This window comes from Channa argus, chromosome 4, assembly GCF_033026475.1.
Source record: "Channa argus isolate prfri chromosome 4, Channa argus male v1.0, whole genome shotgun sequence".
Taxonomy (NCBI): Eukaryota; Metazoa; Chordata; class Actinopteri; order Anabantiformes; family Channidae; genus Channa; species Channa argus.
This window is the reverse complement of record NC_090200.1, coordinates 24,351,845-24,372,022: the sequence shown is the minus strand read 5'-3', so window position 1 is coordinate 24,372,022 and position 20,178 is coordinate 24,351,845. Positions and strand designations below refer to the sequence as shown.

The following is a 20,178-nucleotide window of genomic DNA, read 5'->3' as shown; positions in this document are numbered from 1 at the left end:
ACTGTGATCACATATTTTGATTCATAATTATTGCCAAGATGCAGCAGATAGCTGTTTGATTGTGATGACAAAGGTGATGTAAAGGTACCAAACAAGTTTTTTGGATTTTATTTCATAAATTGTTTATTTTAAAAAGCAGTCTTATTTTTATTACAGATGGTAGTTAGATGCAAATATATTTCCACTTTTACTCAATCACTGATTTCTGAAGAATATGTTCATACTGTAATTGACTATCAGCTGTGTAGCTTTTACACCTTAACTATTTTTTCTGTTTTGTTGTGCAGCTATGCCCCTAGTGGCCATAAATAGTTTAATGCAGCTTTAAAGAAGGTATGATCAGTAATTTCATAATAAAAATCTATCAAAAGACTATTAAAAATAATATGAAAATGCAGAAAGGTTGCTTATAGTGTTAAACCTGATAAAGTGAAAAGATGGAAAATGTTTAATCAAATAGGTGTAACCATAATTTTTTGTAAAATTAGTAAATAAATAGACACAATGGCCTCAAGGAAGATTAATGCACCCTTCATAACAATATCTAGACAGTTGTGATTGCTGTCGTTTCTACCTGGCATAAAGGCACACTGAACCCTGAACTACTTCGTTTCACCAGCATCCTTTTGATGGTTGGACAGTGGTTATTATTGCAGCTCTTGTGTGCATAGTGTATTGTTTTGCTGGGCGGTCTCTTGATTGTCGTTGTGGGGCCGGGGGTGTGTGTGCTGACAGGGACCTTCTGTGGTGACATTCAGTTGAATGACTTATGCAGCAGGGGGGACAGAGGCAGGGAGAGAGCAAAGGAAAAGAGAAAGGAAAAACTAGAAGAGGCACAAAGACTTAAAATGAGGATATATTAAACAGAAATGTAAAACACAGAGACATAGCAACAAAAGAACAAAATCAGAGACAGAGAGATTGTGTTGACTGTACAGAAGGAGGTTTACTGACTGAAATGGAATCTAAGAGACAAACTTGGGATTATCAGTGACGGATCAGCAGAGAAGAAGTTTCTCAAACATGGACTAAACCTGGAATCTGCACATACCCACATATACACACCCACCTTCCACACACAAACACACATTTGGTTGCCTGTTGTGAGTGGCCTCAGCAGTCAAAAGGTGTCAGGATGCAGGAGTCTCCAGGTGCCATGGGTGTAGATGGCAGCTTTGTCAGCAATGTTCCAGCCTTTCTCACCAAGCTGTGGACCCTGGTGGAGGACCCAGATACCAACCATCTAATCTGCTGGAGTGCTGTAAGTCCTCAGAACACACTTTACATGATACCAAAGTATCTGTATGTATTAAATTTGCCATCATTTCATAAAGGAAAAACAATCATTGTCTCCAAAGACACTAGTTCTAGTTTTCATTATTATATTGATGAAATGATCAACAAGTGCAATAAGCGTTACTGTCTCCCACATTAAAAAGATATTGTTATAAGGTACAGTCAGGAACAAACACACACAGAGACATATAGTTTTTACTTTTTGTTTAATTCAAAACACAAATAGAAGAAAAATAGAAAAATATTTTCAATCCAGTCTTTTTAATTTTTTACAGAAATACCAAAATATGAAAATTACAGATTACTTTCAGGTCAGATTCTAAATGCATTTAACAACAGCAACAAGTAAACAGCATGGGAGGGAAAAAAGTCAAAAGAACTGAATAAAAATTGATCTATTAACAATTTTCTTCATTTATCATGTATGGGAAGTACACTCCATACATGATTGAATTTTTCTTTCACTTATGTATACAGACACTTACTGTTGCCCTCTTGTTATGTGCACAAAGAAATTAAATTGAGTGTAAAAGTAGGAATTGATCCTTTTATCCTTATGTTAGTGAGACACATCATATGTAGTGACCCTAATGTCTTCCTACTGGGATAGGCATTTCCTTTTTAGTGTAGCTAACAAAACTGATGCATCCGTATCTGCTTTGTTTGATAGCAGGTTACTTGTTAATATATGTGATATAAATGAATCAGGCTAATGCATAAAATCTAAAATAAGGTGGCACCAAAAGTCTAAGATAAAATTCTATCTAGGCCCCCAACTGTTTTCCTACATGAAACCGTCATGTAGGAAAGACATCTGATATGTGACAGTTTTTTAAGAAGACTTAAAAGAGACATTAAAAGAGACATTTAGCTAACCTGACGTGAGTTTACTGGCTACATTTGCTTATTTCTGTAAGTTTAACTATGACATATTCAGTTAAATTCATTGTCTATTGTAAAATGTAACCCCTTTAACGTGAAGCAATTGAACATAAAATTAAACATTGTAAATGATAGAAAATATATTAAAAAGCATATTATGCCCTTAATGTGGTTAATATGTTTTTCCTTGGAAATAAGTTGTGTAGTGCTGATGTGTCCACCCAACATTAAGAGGACAGCTTGTCTGTTCATCTTTGTAGGGAAACAAACACACAAACAGATGCTGTCCAGTCTAATGACATCCATAGTTAGTGTGCAGCATCAGCTGCTGCTTTGTCCAACTACTGATAGGCAACAGAGCATCACTATAAACAAGGTAACCGCTACGTCTTATTAGAATTGTTTAAAAAGGAAATGCCTTTTATTGTGCTTCTTTTCAGAGACTAACAATGTGTGAGCATGACTCATCATTCACGGTGAGATAATCTGTTTTTATCAGCTGACAGAGCTGAATGTAGCATCCTGATGACGGCACCCACATTGTGGGGAAAATATTTCACCCCCTTACAGAAAAGCTTACAGTGATGTTATGGTGATAACATCACTATAAATGGCTGTCATCAACAGTTATCACACATACAATGGTTCTTTACTAAGAGCAAACTGTAGGCCAGAGGGTACATATATATATCTGTTATTGTATACTTAGGTGATCTCTACTGCAGTAATAATGCAGTAATAATTTTTACTATTATTTGAATTTCACTGAAGTGATGAAGGTTTTCAAATGAGAAGTGGAACATTTCCAGGAAAGAAAACTAACTCCGCTTTTGGAAATATGACAGGAGTTACCATTGGTGATGTGTATAAAGAGGGACAGTTTGTATAGCGTACATGGAAGAATGTAACCTGGTGAAGGTCCAGCACTTATATTTGCCAAATGAACAAATTATGACCTTGACCACAGGCCTTCTAAGCTGCCTTTAAATCCCACAAATGGAATAAAAGTAAACATTCTAAGCAGAGCAATATTTCACAAAATAATTTGTAATACAATAAAACAAACAGTTTAACAACACAATTCCTTTCATGTTTACACAAATAGTACTGTACCGCAGTACTAATCATATTTGGGAGTTTTAATTATCCAGTTACTGTATATTTGGGCCATGATGTTTACATAAAAAACACAATGGCCTGATAAATATACTGTATACACTGTGATTCTAAACTTGAGGTTTCTGTTGTCTGTACAGCATACAGTGTCTATTCAGTACAGTTCAATGCCAGAATTTCAGAAGTTTCTGAAGAAAATCCATTTATTCTCTACATTAACAGAGCCAAACTTTCTGCTTGAAAAATCCACTAAAGAAATAAACAAAGTATCTTGAACATGAATTTGCTGGTTGTATCTTATTACGTATCTTACTGCCTTTTCTTCCCATTGATGTTTTTGGAATATTTTGTGAAGGCTGAGAATGCTGCTGTTCTACTAACTTCCCTGAATTCTCTGAAGGGATTAATTGGTGTATGTTATGGGATGTTTTACTATCGTGCATCAAATGCACAATTCCAGAAGTGCCGCACTTTACTTGCACTACCTTCTTATTTTTAAATTACAGGTTTAAATAAACAGCAGTTTTCCAAATTCTGCCATTTTTGTAGCAGTTAGCAGCTCATTTCAGATATAATGTGTTCAGAGAGGCTTTAAACTGCCTCCTGACTCTTGTGACCATGTTCTCTGTTTCAGACCGGGACTAGTTTTCATGTGTTTGACCAGGGACGCTTTGCAAAGGAAGTTCTACCCAAGTACTTTAAACACAATAACATGGCAAGCTTTGTTCGACAACTCAACATGTGTGAGTACACTCTTCTCTCCTCTCTGTTATAGAGCTTATATTTATACGTGTGTGTGTGTGTGTGTGTGTGTGCGCACATGCATTTTTTAATACACCTATACTTGTGCGTGTTTAGATGGTTTCCGTAAAGTGGTGAATATCGAGCAGAGTGGTTTGGTGAAGCCCGAGAGAGACGACACAGAGTTCCAACATCTGTACTTCCTTCAGGGACACGAACACATGCTGGAACACATCAAGAGGAAGGTATGTTTTCAATGAAATCATATGAGAAAATGTCATAACTCTTTGTAAATTGGCTTTATTGTAGTGTTTGAGGGACAGCGCTGTTTTAAAGCCTTCCTTTGTTAATAGCTTCCATCAAAATCAATAAAGGTTAAATAAGCCATAATATCCTTTTTATTTATTTTTAGTTGTAACCTAACCATCGTGGTCATGGGTGTCCATAATATACAGTGCCAAAACATGAGCTAAAAAATGAGCTAAACGTATGTGGAAAAAATTAAGAGGAACTCCATAAAGTCCAATATTTGAAAAATAAGTTGTTTTTGAAGGTAACCCAAAACAATTTTAGTAAATCTCCAGTACAAAAATATCATTGTGAAATCCTTCATAATATAGCCTTTTTAAATTGCCTAAGCCAGAGTTCAGTAGGACAATTCTTCAGAAGAAACGAATCCATAAGAATTTGTACAAAGAGCCCAAAATTACCTTGAGGCATACAACTTCCTTTGTCTTCAGAACGACAAGGATAATAACCCAAAGCCACTGTGGTGTCTCTGCAAAGCCATACTTATAAACCACAACCTATGGCTGAAGCTGATGGGAATGTTGTGATTTTTACAGGCACTGAGATGAAAACATTTCATAATGTCTCTGAACAAAAAATTATAGCAAATGTGGCAATGTAGGTTTGTTTGTGATAAATACATTGTACCTACTGTACTTTGTGCTCCCAGGTGTCCATAGTGAAGAGTGAGGAGACCAAAGTTCGTCAGGAGGACCTCAGCAAACTGCTCTATGAAGTTCAGCTGCTCCGAACACAACAAGACAACATGGAGTGTCAGATGCAGGACATGAAACAGTGAGTGGAGTTGCTGTGTGTTTTTATGCATTGGCCCAACAAGGTCTTCATCATAGGTCTTCTGACAAAGTCCCCTTTACTCACCTTTAATCGGTAATGACACAAGAACAGGCTTCAACAAAACAGTGTTGTCTTTATAGAGATGTTAATAGTCAGTTCTTGTCTCAGCAAATAATTGAATCTGCATGCTACTTAATAGGAACTTGGATGCACACACACAATGAGTGCACAATAATTTCCATAAGCTTAAAAGGGGGGGTGGGGGGTAAACGAACAGCAATTGCCCTGACTGTTATTCCTCTTGTTAAGTTGGAACAAATCATCCAGTGATGCACTGACTTTTTCTCTAGAGGCTATTGTTGCTGAAAATAGCTGCTGTGGGTCTATTGTGCAGTGAAGCTGCTTTGTGCTTAGTATTGTTTGCTAATGAGAGGAGAGAATGTTCACCTGCTCACCTGACTAACGCACGCACACACACACACACACACACTCACATATACACACACGCACACACACGGATCAATGACGTCCAGCAAGATTCTTAGAAAGGGCGATCAGATGTGTGCACAGTGTGTAGGCATGGAGAACATATGGTCTTTTGTATTTTGAAATGGTAATTTAAAAAAAATGAACAAATTTTTAAAAAGTCTGTCAGTGGTTCGATCCCCGGTCCCAGCTATATGTCAAAGTGTCTCTGGGCAAGACATGGCACCCCCAACAGCCCATTCCCATCCCAAGCTGTGCAGTGCAGGTCCAAGCCCAGTAGAAATTGGGGAGGGTTGCGTCAGGAGGGGCATCCAGTGTAAAATCTCTGCCAAATCAACATGCGGACAATGATCCGCTGTGGAGACCCTGAACTCATGGGATACGCTGAAAGGACAAAAAAAAGTGAGGCAAATGTCAAAATACTCATATTTATGAACACAAGCTTCTCCCTTAATTTTTCTATTTATTGCAGGCTTTGGGGGGGGGTTCTGTAAGCCTACCTGCAGCTCCTGTAGTAACACAGTAACATAACATTTACTCATGTGTAGAGTTAGTTTGGACCACACTCTTCCTCCTCTATACCTGCAAAGCAATAAGAGAAGGGAATGACAAACATTACAAACCAATTTGCCTGGCTGGCTGTAAATCCTGTCTTACACCTGCCTCTTCAGAATAACTACAAGATGGAGAGAACATTAATGCAAAAGCCTACCCCTAAAAGACTGAGTTTTACCTGGAAAAGACCAGAGCTGCCTCTGTGCTCTACAGATGGACAGTGACACTCATGAGTCTCCCATTCCACAAAAATGGAAGAAAAAACACATCCGCATCAGGCTAAAACCCTAACAATGGTAAAGCCAACATTTCAATGTTACAGCTACAATGTTTATTTGTTTAATGTGAAAACTTTGAATTTCACCGCAATCCAATTAATTCTTGGAGATACACAAAAATGCCAACCTCAGGGTGACGCAAAGGGAAACTTGTTGGAATCACCAGAGTCAGTAGGTTTCATCCCCTGGGCACCATGCTAGACAGAAAGAGAGACAGTGAGAGAGATTAACTGGACTGCTTACCCACTTCTTGGAAGGAACTGTTTTCATCTCAGTTCCTTCTGAATGTCCAGGTACTTTGCATGAGAGTCTTTAAAGGATGTGCATGTGCAGTCACATCTCAGGAAGTCTGTGAGAAAATCCTAAAAACATATAAATTCTTGCCAAGGACTTCTCTCCAGGCACATTATGCCTGTGCCAATACTCCTGAGTAACCTACTAGGGAATTATTCTGGTGGTGTAATTATCAGCTGAGTCATTTACACCTACTATGGTGCCATCACACAGTAGGACAAACGAAATAACTGCTCTTTTGTACATCTCTCTACAAAAGAAGTGAAAATCCAATGTGCAAGAAAACTACTGTCGATGGTGGGGGTTCTAAACACAATAGAGACAGTAAGCACTCTTTTTTCATATAACTGTTCTGCTCTCTGTATAGTCTGTCTGATAGATCCAGTAGAAAACTGCTGTTGCACACTGACTGAAATAACCATTTCTGAGCAGGAAGAGTAAAATCAGAGTCTTGTGATGAACCCATCCCTGCAATGACTTCTTTCTTTAATGAGGTTTATATATCAAAGATCACATGTAAATGGGCACAATCTTCAGTGTCAGGTTACAAGGTGATACTTATTGAAACATTCCAGAAGCTGGACATTTAGAAAGAGCAGGATAATGGTTTTAGTGTGTATTTGAAGATTTTGTCACTAAGAAAAAGTGTAGTCATACAGATTCTTATTGTAGTGCTTATCAGCTGACTTTATATCCTTGATTATGTAAATTATTATTATTGTTTTTTTTATAAAATCGGTTTTGTTTTCATCTGCCACCTTCTTCTGTCATCTTGCTTATCCTGTTTGCAGGCAGAATGAAGTGCTGTGGAGAGAGGTGGTCTCACTGAGGCAGAATCACACACAGCAGCAAAAAGTAATGAACAAGGTCGGTCTACATGTGCGTGTGTGTATGGGACAAGCAAACATATTAAATTTCAAAATGCTGCAATGCTGCAAGAAAAGTTATGTTTCTGACTATTTCTACTCTTGATGCTTCTGTCATAAAAAGCTTGATGCTTCTGATGTAAAACTACTTCAGTTGAAGTACTTAAATTTTAGTTTGATGTCATATTCCAACTACAGAAATCGATATAAAATGTTTAAAAGCAAGTTTTTGACTCTATCAGGCCCTCGCGCAACGCGATCACTAACATATGAAATGACAATGAGCTTGATAGAAACTTGCAACATGTTTCTTCCCCTGTTTATATGTTTCAAACATGATATTTTTGGACTACTGTATATGTAGAGGATGCTGATTCATGCTGGGCTTTTTTCTTTCTTTGCCAGCTGATTCAATTTCTGTTCAGCCAGATGCAGTCCAACACACCTAGCACTGTGGGCCTAAAGCGAAAGCTGTGAGTACACACACACACACACACACACACACACACACACACACAACCACACACACAACCACAGTGGATCAATCAACAAAAGTGAGACAAACAGGGCTAAAGCAGGGCAGAGGGAAGGGCTGGCTCAGCTGACAAACTGAACAATCTAACTCAACAAGCACTATGAATGGAGACAAGTGCTGAATCAGTCAGTCAGACACACACACATTCCCACACAGTAAAGGCAGAGCAGAGTGCGTGACCCTGCTACAGCCTGTGTGTGTAAAATGCTGGTTCAGCTTAGCTGCTGAGAACAAGGCCGACATGAGAAAGAAAAGGCATGCTGGAACACAAAAGTGATAAAGAAATGTGTATTTCAGGGTCCGTGGGCTACTTGGCAAAGATTTGATTATGTGTTACATGTAGATTGTCTACTTGTTTTCATAGTCTCACTGAATTTTCAGCAATAATGTTTGGCATCAAATGTGTACAGCTGTGACAGTAAATACTGTAATAAAAGTAAAAAAGTGAACTAAACTTAGTACTAGTCAGTACTACTTTCTCCTATTCAATACATTGATAATGATGCCAAGCTTATGACTATAAAAAATGTGTAACTGAAAGCTTGTGTAACTTTTCTAGACCCCTGATGTTAGATGATGGGGCTCCCAGTCCTCCTGCCTCCAAGTTCAGCCATAGTCATCCAATGGAGTCAATGCATGAGCCATTCTACATCCAGTCGGTAAGGAAATACGCACATTATTCACCAAATCTGCCTCTTCAGTCCTAAAATTTAAGCATTTATTTCAAGAATTGCTTTATTTTAACTTTGTCTGGAGCAGTAAATATTTGTACTGTTCTTCCAATTTCTGTATAGTTACCACTGCTCTTCTGCTGTGCTCTATGACACATTTTGCTGGGAACTATCATTAGTAAATGACTCTGCTGCTGACCTTCCTCATTCAGCACAAATGGTGCTGGCAGCCACATGCTGTAAACATCAGCTTTAGAGCTGCTACTGCCTGGCCTTTCTCTTAAGTGCTTGGCCATGTTGGAATTTAAATCTGTTTTTGAAACCAGTTGATTTAGAGGACACAATTTGTAATACAGAGGTAATGACATTCTTCAGCAGTCCAAGACAGTTTTTAATCTAAATATAAAGTGTACTTGAAATATCTACATTATACCTGAACATAAATTTCGTTCTACACCCTGATGCCTTTGGCCCAGGTTTTATGTTATACTGTATTAACACTAGGGGGTACCAGTGCATAGCAACAAATAAGGAGGACTACAGATGTGCTGGGTGTGAGCCTCTGCATTGTTACAGACTGTACCAGTTAAGCTTTTGTCTGATCTGAACTAACTATTTTTGTATATTATTTGGATAGAATGATAACAAGGTTCTCGTACAAACACACTCAGCGATACTTACAGGAGCAGTTGAGAGGAAAGGTTTGCCTGCACACTATACTGATAGAAATTCTGCAGTGCCTCCTTTTGATCCATTTCAAGGCTGATTATTTTACCTAAAGACACGATATTAGAGGCAACATTTGTTTGTCTGATTTTCTTTTCCATGACAGCATTTAAATAGCTGCTACCTTTGTTAGATATGGGTATGAAAAATTCATTTTATCAAAATTGACAATCCTGAATTACAGAAACAACTAAGGAGGGGAAAACAATATTTTTGCTAAGGCTAGCAAAGTAGTGCTTTAGTTTAGTAGTCTGTTTCTATTGTTTTAATGTGGTAAAACTAAAGTTAGATTCTGGCTTTTAATCAACTTTGAGTAGGTATGTATTTGCTGTGTTTTGTAGGGAAATATAGGCCTACTGTAATAAAGACTTCATTAGCTCTGAATGTTCAAATAGAACCAAGTTGTAATTTTAATTTAAATTTTTTTAACTGGAGAAGACATCACAGTTCTCTGCTCTTCTTTTTCAGCCATCCAGTGACACTGCTTCTTGCTCTACTAGTGGCCTGACAGGAGGACCAATCATTTCAGATGTGACTGACATGTCTCAGGCCAGCATGGCCCTCCAGATGCAGCCTGATGGCACCCGGTTAGTTGCTGTTTACCACTGATAATGTAACCAAAAATTAAATATAGCTTTATAAATAACTTTAGAAATCTTTAGCGTTTTGTACATATTTGCTGGAATATAACTTTTTTACAATTTCTTGTTGAACTTGTTGATCTGGATATATTTTCTATAAATTAAAATAGTGGATCATGTGGAAAACCATCTCAATATGTGTAAGAAAGTGTATTTGCAGTCAGTATGACATTAGAGTGATGAAATAAATAAACCAAATAGAGCCATTTGATGCCATGTTTTGTTGGCCTCTATCAGCTTTTCTTTTGACTGACATCATTTGACTCTGCTCACAGGGAGAAGTGCATAATGCTCATTAAAGAGGAGCCTGTGAGCCCAGGAGTGAGAGGAGGAAAAGGAGGTGGTGTAGGTGGAAGAGAGGCTGTAGCATTGACTTCTGCCTGTGAGATGTGCTCCACAGAACCTCCCGTCCTTCCTGTCACCATGGTCCAGTCTGTACTAGAGGGGAGGGGCTCAGCTGCTTCTGTAGTGGAGAGAAGGAGTAAGAGACTTGCACTTGACAGGTACATGCTTGCATGACGTGTATGCAACATACATGCACATTTTTGCACAAACTCGAAACTGTACAGTGATGCATATAATAAGCAGGTAACCTTGTGTTTCATGAATTCATGAATGTGTGTGCAGAGTGGAGGGTACAGAAGCAGTGGAGAACGTGGATATGAGCTTGGAGGAGCTGCAGCAGCTGCTCCTTAGGAGCCATCAGCAGAGCACAGTGGAAGCTGGGGCCAGTGCTGTTATGGATGTCAGTAGGCCTACACTATACGCATCATCAAATCCGATAACTCAAAACTTATCTAAATCTACATCATGGAGAGTTATGTGTGGTTTTACATTTCAAACTGGAATTTGTATTTTTCACTGTGTGGGCAGTAGCCACTCTTCCTCGATAGTGACTGATACTCTCTCCTTGTAGCCCTTCAGTTTAAGCCTGCCTCTGACTGAGTGGAACTTCACAGAGATGGAATCCAACCTCAAATCAGTAAGTCATATAGTTTGACTGTACAAACTGCACTGTATAAACATGAGCAGAGATGATTTTATGCTTCTTTAATCATTTAACATTATGTGTTATCAAGTGTTATCATCCATCTTCTACATTACCTAATAATAATGAAGGATTATAAAAATGTCAAAGTTTATCTCTGTTTCTTAACAAACAGCCTCTTGTGGTATAGTGAATAATGACTGTCCTCTCTAGGAAACAAGAGCAATGGTCATTTGTTTAGATGGTGTCTTATTATTTTCAGTGCCCCAAAATCCAAGCTATTAGCTTATGTATTTCAATAAGAAGATATCTACAGAGTGTGTAAGAATTTATTTTTATTAAGTTAACGTGAAGGATTTTGGCAAGAAAACCGCTGTTACAAAAACAGCCAATGTAAGACACAGGATGAAAACCCAAGCATGAAATTACTTGGCAGAGGAAAACAGGACTATGGTTGCATGCCTGGATTGCCCTTTGAAATAAGGGATACAGCATAATAAGGGAGGTGATATTTAATAATGGACTCGGCAAGCAGACTGGCTCAAAGAGGGTGGGGTAAATAGTAATTAACTGGAAGTGATTATGACAAAATTGAATAAAGATTGAATAAGAGAAATAAAATTGAATCTTGACAGCATAGAAAAGCGGGAATGATGGATGTAGACTTGGAGGCAATCCTATTAGATACATAGTGAGGGTACTAAATCTTCTTTACCTAACTTTTGCCAAAGTTTCATTTGTTTGACCAATACAGTACCATGTTGGGAAAGATTTTACTCTGTTTTAACTTGGTTTTTGCCAGACTACTCTGAGATTGTTTTGTTTAAGGCTCTCTGTTGGGGCACCTGCTGTGTTTATGTAGCAAGGCTGATTATGAGAAAATTAACTGAGAAAATACAAGCCGCCAATAAGGAGCCACTGGTGATCCATTGGTTGTGTAGATGCAGTCTGACTACCTATGCAAACAAAACTCACATCTGTGCAGTGTGAAGAAGTTCCACCAGATGGAGGTTTTCAGCCAATGAAGAATTATGATAACACATACAGTTCATACAAGTGAAGACAAACTTTCCAATGAGACTCTTACAAGATGCTGTAGAATAGAAGCAAAAGCTTTGCTAACATATTTGCTACTCATCCACTTCCACGCAGTTTTCATTTCTAATTTCAGAGAGAACTAGTTGCTAAACCTCCATGCTACGTAATAAACAATGTTACAGAAGTCCAGTTTTTTTGGTCACCTTGCATTGATGTTGCAGGATGTTGAGGCTGTTCACTTCAACTTTAAATAGCTTTTCAGATGCTCCACCCTGTGAAATGTCTCCCAGTAATTGTCACAGATAGTGTACAAACACTCAAAGCAAACAATGTTAAAGACTGCATTCAGCAGCTGTGGTGACAGGTAGATAGAAAATAGTTTCAAATCAGTGTGTCTGAAAAGTCAAGTGAAATTTGTTCTCATCAGTGACCCCAACAGCAGCTAGTTCCTTAAATGATTACCACTGTTGTGCAATTTCCAAATCCCTCATTCTGCTGTTTCAACACTGTCACAAAAACAAAAGCTTCACTCTCTTTAACAGTCCAATCTTGAGCTCAATCATCATTCCTGTTCATGCATTATGGCATTGTTGTTTAAAACCTTTTGCATTTGTCACAAATTGTCCCCAGACAGTGAATCCTATCCTTTATACTGTGACCTATTTCCTGATTGGATACTTTTTGTGTAATATTTGAGAGAAGTTATTGTTTGGTACAGTATGCTGCTGGTACACTGCATTCTGAGAAGCTGTTTATAGTTTATAAAGGCACCCAGTCTAGTCCTATGAAAGCTGTTCACTGAGCACAAAAAAAGACAGCCTGGGCTGATAAAGTGCAAATAAATACATAGAAACATTTTCTACAATGGCATAGGTCAAATTGTCCATTTCATTGTTTTACTGAAAAAATACTAAGCTAAAGTAATGAAGCAAGTATCCCGCTTGTGAAGCAACTATAGATCATCTGCCCCAGACCTTTATTACAACCCAAATGTGCATTTCCTCTATTTGTAACACTACAGTTAGGAGATATCACATAAATTGATAATTCACTGTTAAAAATAAATGACTAACCCTTTAATACTGTTTAAATGCTACACTAGTCTCACATCACCTTAGTTGGTAGTAAGCTGCTGGCACCAGTGATCTCTGTGTATGGGGTCATTTTATAGAGGTATAGTCTTAGGTTAACACTGTTTAACGAGACTTAACACAGATCTCAGTTAGGATTTAACACACCATAATAATATGTAGGTAAATATTTTATTAGCTAACATTTTTTTCACAGCCTGCTCTTTAATTAATACATAAAATGTCCCCAAACTACATATTGATCCTATTCCTCCTTTTCATCATCAGAGTGACAGCAAACATTATGCGACAGAAAGCAGAAGTAGCAGATTTCACAACCTTCCTTCCACAGTCTGTGTTGAACTCATCGTGGTGCCACAGCAGAGATAATAACAAGCTTTTCTTTTCCATGCCTCACTTCTGCAGAAGTGGATCTTAACATCAACAGCACTTCTGTACCTAAAAAAAAAACTTGCCATCATCCACCATCTAGAGCTGGGGTGATCCTTCTAAAAGCCACATTTCTTGATCTTTAACGTAATTTCTCATCGAAAAGAGCTCATTTCCCCTCTGCTTTTCTTAGGTTGTGTTTGTGCAGCTGACAGTCAATACTATTCTCAGTAATTAGAGAGTGCAGCAGGATTTTCCACTTGCAGCAGCAGTCTGTGTACGCCTTGTTTGCCTCGTGTTCTGGTAATTTATCACAAGCTTTGTGCCATTTACACCAAGACATTCTGTAAGCGTCTTTGGGAGCCTCATCAATACTTCCTCTTCTCCTTTTGCTCATGAGGGTAAAACTGACATAAGAAGCAAAAACATTTCAGTGAATATGATCCACTCATGAAACTGCTTTCTCCTTGTGTTAGAGAACAGTTGGCTCATATTAATTTGCAGAAAGTCATACATCATGATACTTCTCTGCATTCTCTATATAGAAATAATGATATTTCTATATAACATAAGTCTCTCATTTACTCCGTGCATGTGAACCATACTTGTGCTGTCTGACTCTCTCACTCCTCACCTACCTTAGTACTGCTGCTGGGGTTCTTACTTGCTTTCATTTTTCTCTGTTGCCTGATTGGCCCACACTTCCTGCAGATCCTCTTTGCAGAGGAGATGTACATGGCGACAATAGTTGACAATTTTATCCAGCTTTAAAAGCAGCATTTGCAATATGGTGGTTAGAAAAAAAAAAAGGAAAATCAAATTTGTGGTCATTTCCTTTTTCAGTCTTTGTGAATGGTTTAAATAAGCCAGCCAGATAATCATCACCAGTGCTTATGTCCTATATTGCAAACAAATTGCAACTAACATTGTTCTATAATCAAAGTTAGGGCGTCTGACGTAAAAACTGTGCCAAATCAACGTGCGGACAAAACGATTCTCTGTGGCGACCCTGAACTCACAGGATAAGCTGAAAGGACAAAAAAAAAAATAATAATTAATGGGGGGATATGCACCTTTATTTGAACTGTCTTTAGCCAGTAAATCTTGCCAATTTCGGTTGTTCGAATGAAGGCCAGTGTTTGATATTTAGGTTGACTACAATTAGTTTTTTAATAACTTTGGTTGTAGTTTTGTAAATTAATTATTTAAGCAGAATTACAACAAACAAAGTTAATGGTAAATCATCTGTGAAGTCTCAGTCCTCAGTACACCATCTACTTTATTTATCTTTGCATAGTCCAGCTAGCAGCTAACTTGCTGAGATGACTGACATAATGTATTACTGTTAGCTAGTTAGCAGCTAATCTTAGGTAGCTAGCTAGCATTAATAAATTGTGTCATCTCAGTAACTCATTGCACCAGAAAGTTGTAATTCACTTACATGAAACTTTCTGCTGTTCACTGATAATTGCTGCTACTAAATCAGTTTGGATGAAGAATGCTGAGGTTAACTAAAAGGCTCGTAGCTACTTTTCGCGAGCTAGCATCTTGTTCACAGACTGAAGGGAACACATCAGTCCAGTTGCTTTTAGTGACACGGTGGAGCCGATCCCACCTGTCACACGAAACAAACCCAACCATAATAGTAGAGCAGACCTATAGATGGAGATATTTCCACAGTAATAAAACAGTTTACCGGTCTACCAGCTCCGCCAAAAAAATATGACACTAAGTTCAAGTGATTTTGAGAAAACATTCAGGGCTTAAGAATCAGAAGCTGCCCCCAACCACCCCGATGATGATGGCTTAGTCCAGGTGTCCCAGAAATGTTTACATTTCTTACTTTATATTAACACTGTATATAAACACTGACTAAATGAACAAGATTTAAAATGTGCTTCTTATGTTTCAACAGTACAATGGGTTTCATTGATCACAGTATGTACTGTACTTGTGTTGTACAGTACATTAGCAGCACTAATGTCATAGTATACCATTTGATGTGGAAGTAAATCTTTAGGGTCTTTAAGAAGTTATGGTACTAAACGTATGGATGTCTTTTCCTTTACAGTACATGTTTCAGAATCAAGAAGCAGAGGCTTTCCCAGCTACTGGCTGTGAGGAGCAGTGATCTGTGCTTTGGACTGTCCTTTCTGAAGTGGTACTCAAGCGGTTAGTATTTTTACAACTGGAGGACATACTGATCTTAAACTGCTGAATTATTGTTGAGTTATTGAGTGTTGATAGCCTTGGACTTGTTAATGAGAGTTATTGACAACGAGAAAAATATAGAACCTCACCAGAAATCCATAAAATATCAGAGAATCAAGAGTCACAGGGCATAAAAACCACTAACAGTTTATTAGCAGCACAACAGAGTTTAGTCCAGTTGCTGAAACTGAACAAACTGCTCTATTAAGGTGATGTCGATGCCAAGACAACAAGCAAACATTATCCAGGTTCATTGTGAACAGATTCATCATTTGTCAGATGTGCCATCGCCATACTGTACATTTTGGAAAATTGAATTGTGTGTTTTTCATTTGTTCAGATTTTTTTAAGTCAATCATAACCCAACACTCAAAAGGTCAGTTTGGGCCTGTAATTATTCAATAATTGTTCACTTCAGATGTTAAGCACACTGTGGGAAATTGGAAACAAATTCAGAAGTCATTGTTCCAGAAAAAATAACAAGTGTGAGAATCACATGTAGGGGTTTGGCACAGAAAAATATCCTCAAAATCCTTCCAAGACAAAAGAATTGCAATGTACCTGCTTGCCAATTGCCAACAAAGCTTAATTTGCCATACACCCTTCTCCAGGAAATAAAAACATGCATAAAACTTAAAGAGGAACTTGTTTTCACAAGGAACAAGAACTGTAGATTTTTTTCCATTATTTTTCAGTGTAGTTATTTGGGGAAAAGTTTCCATTTAAATTGTTAAATGTTTTTTTTTCACTTCACGTGTCTGTGTAGTTTTCAGTGAGGTTAGAGTGAGATGTTCAGTGCACCCTTACTGATCCTTTTTGACAACAACAATTCAGTTAACTAATGTTTAAATATGGAGGTGCTGTACATGGCTATAGACAGACACTGTCATTTCGTCTTGTTTCTCTCCTCAGGCCACAGAAGCTGCTGCTTCTCTCATAATTCCACTCTGCATAAGTTTGATCCCTCAACCCCGCCAGGCTGACACATGGCTTTACCTTCTGTCTTTTTTTCTTTTCACCTACAACTCATACCTACAAAATGAAAATGTTTAAATAGATAATGTTTTTTTTTCTACTTCCTGATTAGCTGACTGCTACTCACTTACCAGCTATGTGGGTATGGCTGCTGCCTGCATGAGAACAGATGCCAGTCAAAGTTTTTCATAGCTACCCAAACAAACAAGTGTGTTATGACATGAACATACCTAGACTACAGAATTAAAGCCAGCTGGATGCAGACAGTGCATTCTTGGCTCCAGCACTTTAGTCTTTGTGTGAGAGAAAGTTTCCTGCTCATAGACTTTATCTCCCTATTAAGGATCTATTACAGACGTAAAACAGGAAGATTTTCATTAATTTATTCGTATTTACAAAATACTCTATTTGTATCCAGGAACTAACTTCAACAGAAAGGCCACTGTAAAGTTTTTTTCAGCCTGTGTAAGGGTGTAGAAGATTTAGGGGCTCCTTATAGACTTTAAACAATTCAAATCATGACAATATGTTGAGATGGATGAGAGGGGAGTTAAGATTCTGTGATAGGTAAAAGGTTAATGGATTCAAGTCTCTCCTAAATCCATCAGGAAAGCTTTACTTTTTGAAGCATGAAGGAGGTTTTACACACAGAGGCATCCATCTAATATATCTTTGCACAGGCTTGACATGTAGCCAGAGACTTAGAGTCCATGTAAATGTATAGTTGGAGGAAATAGTTAAAAAACAGACTTCTCATATGGAAAAAGATTCAACGTCAATGCATTTTGCATTTTTGCACAAGCTGTATCACTAGTGATGACAACTGATCACTAACAGTATTTTCTGTTTGTAGACTGGCCAACACTGTTGCTCTACACATGCGTATCTTAAAGAGATACTGATCTTAATGGCCTCAGTCGCAACAAAATTCTTTTCATCTTTCATCTTGGGCACATGAAGTCTCTGAATGTTACGGTGGTGAGGACATGTCAAGTTAAGACTTGAGTGTGCATAGAACACAGAAACCTAATATACAATCAAGAAAATGGAATGCTGCTTTTCATACTTTATAAATGGAAAATCCAAATGTATGTCTTTCGAAGGATTTGATTTCAATAAATGTATGGTGGGGTGGTTACTTGAGAATTGAATTTGTTAGAGAATCATAAATATCCTGCTTGAGGAAATGCTTATTGATTCTATATGGACTACTAGGAATCATTTATAATTCTGACTGATGATGCCATTTGATGTAAAATACTATTCCTCAGCACTGGTTGCAGGCAACAGTTTGAATATACTTCTGTGAAACCTTGTTGATAAGTTGAATTGTGCAATACTGTACAGAACTGAAAACTCGCAAAATTGCAATACATAGATGACCATAGGAATGTAGGAAACAGCAGTTGTGAGTGGACTGGAACATAAATGCACTGCAGAAGGATAATGTTAGCCTGTGAGTCTGAAAGCCTTGATAGCTTTTTACACTGAGTCAGACACAAGCCAAAACTTGTAGTTACAGTTTTGGAAAGTGCAAATACAGCCTATTCTGGGTCTACAACATCTAATGGATCAATGTTGGTAATGCTTAACTATAAAGCCAGCTTTAGGCATGTTTATTTTTTATTATATATAGCCGTATGCTTTGTCCCCTGTGTGAACCTAAAGCCCTCATCGCTGCATTGGACCAAAAAGATTTGAACAAAGTGACTGACCAGCAACCCAGCAACTCCATCATCGGGGCTACGTACTGTACCGCTACTAGCGAAGGTAAAAATCAAGGGTGCCAGTTGCATTAGCTTTTTACCTTGAGCTCCAATAATTAGCCCTAGGGGTCACATTAGTGTAGATTGTACCATGGGGGACAGAAATTGACTCCTACTGTACCCCTACTTTGAGAGTGTAAATAACAACTGCAAAATTAAAAATGTAGTATACATCTTATACTGTATCTAGATTTGATAAAGTCTGATTCCCATGGAAAAGTTACAAAAACCCTCTGTGACACAGACCTGATTAGAATTGAGGTTTTTGTGTCTGCGTTAGGAGATGTAATATGCCAAGAAAGCTTAAGGACATGAAATGATGTGTTCATACCAAATTACATTTTAACCCCAATAGCTAATGCAAACTACCTCTTGCATTTATTTTCTCTAAGGTCAACATTTTTTTGTGTCAGACGGAAGAAGGGAGAAAAAGAACACTGTGGTGAATAACAAGTGAAATTGCACTAAAAATCACAGTTATATTTGAAAGTATACAGTACACTTTAGAAATAGCATTTATTCTTGTTCCTTATGAAAATATGCGTGTTAATGATTTCATTTTCAAGGAGTGACGAATACTGGCATTCATTTGCTGTTGTGTTCCTAATTTATTTTGTTTTCCATTTTAATAATTTGCACTGGAAATGAATGGATGTGTGTTCAAATGGCATTTGCTTGTCATGATTGCTGATAGATAGGGATATATTTTTGTTCACTGACTGAAAAAAATCTCTCCTGTAACAAAACCTGGAATCCCAAAAACACCTCTGCACTGTGAAAAGACGCCACTGTATCAGCCAATGGTAGCCACATGTAAGATTTTATCAACAAAGCTTAGACATTAAAACCACTTCCTGTTGCAACACTGTATACCTGCTCTCAGTAAAGACACAGGGATAAGCTTTAGTGCTTAGAGGCTTTTGAAAGTGAGCCGCAACTGCTGAAAACGTAAAATGTTTGAGTTTTTTGCCAAGACTAAAGTGTATTGTTACAGAGAGTCAAAGAAACTGTATCCCACCTTTGTATTAAATACTTAAGTTGTTAAATAAAATAAAGTGAAAGAATGCAGACCAAAAGATACTTTGGATCTTTGTTCATGTTCTGTGCATGTAAGCACAGTCACAATTGTCAGAAATCAGAATATCAGAATCTTTTTTTTAGTTTTTAGTTTTTTATTTAATCTAGCATGGCCTACCTGTTTTAAAGACCACCTATGATTTACATCTTGGAGTAAACCCACTGTTTTTTTCTCTAATGAAACCTGTTGGCTCTTGACTTTAACGTACTTTTGTCTCCCTGATAGAGCATGTTCTCTGGAGACATTTTTTCAACCAGAAGAAGAGAAATATTTCAAAATAAGGAAGTCATGGGGCCATGGGGAGCAAGCTGAAAATTGGAGAAATTGCTTTAACACTCTTCCTGAAGTTACTATAGCCACTTTTAATGGAAATACAGTAGGTTAAAAAAGTAAGTTGCTGGCAGTAAGTGGCAGTTACAGCTCTTCGGACTTAGATTTAGTTTCTTTGGTTTAATAAGTGGGGAGACAGACATTATTTTAATAATCATAATT

General features: G+C 37.7%; 1 protein-coding gene across 7 annotated transcripts; it reads left to right on the top strand.

Moving 5' to 3' along the window:
• The first annotated feature begins 5 nt into the window (after nucleotides 1-5).
• Nucleotides 6-19,684, top strand: hsf4 (heat shock transcription factor 4). 7 transcript variants are annotated; one of them, XR_010914115.1, is made up of 15 exons: nucleotides 6-1,261; nucleotides 2,619-2,654; nucleotides 3,929-4,037; nucleotides 4,153-4,280; nucleotides 4,994-5,118; nucleotides 7,523-7,598; nucleotides 8,003-8,070; nucleotides 8,692-8,791; nucleotides 9,998-10,116; nucleotides 10,446-10,673; nucleotides 10,798-10,915; nucleotides 11,087-11,152; nucleotides 15,728-15,828; nucleotides 18,511-18,612; nucleotides 19,001-19,684. XR_010914115.1 is itself a non-coding variant. In XM_067500447.1 (14 exons), the coding sequence occupies exons 1-13, from the start codon at nucleotides 1,136-1,138 to the stop codon at nucleotides 15,785-15,787; spliced, it is 1,347 nt and encodes a 448-aa protein (XP_067356548.1). In that variant the 5' UTR covers nucleotides 6-1,135; the 3' UTR covers nucleotides 15,788-15,828; nucleotides 16,780-19,684. The 7 variants fall into 7 exon arrangements, 5 of the variants coding, with proteins under 5 accessions (XP_067356548.1, XP_067356546.1, XP_067356545.1 ...); XR_010914114.1 differs by having other exon boundaries at nucleotides 16,780-18,612; XM_067500447.1 differs by having other exon boundaries at nucleotides 7,523-7,586; nucleotides 16,780-19,684.
• The last annotated feature ends 494 nt before the right edge of the window (nucleotides 19,685-20,178 follow it).

Bases quoted from the DNA above. Each gene is read 5' to 3' on its own strand.
- hsf4 (XM_067500445.1), top strand. From the start codon at position 1,136: ATGCAGGAGTCTCCAGGTGCCATGGGTGTAGATGGCAGCTTTGTCAGC. The intron at 5,119-7,522 runs GTGAGTGGAGTT...TCCTGTTTGCAG, and splicing joins CAGATGCAGGACATGAAACA to GCAGAATGAAGTGCTGTGGA. The intron at 7,599-8,002 runs GTCGGTCTACAT...TTTCTTTGCCAG, and splicing joins AGCAAAAAGTAATGAACAAG to CTGATTCAATTTCTGTTCAG.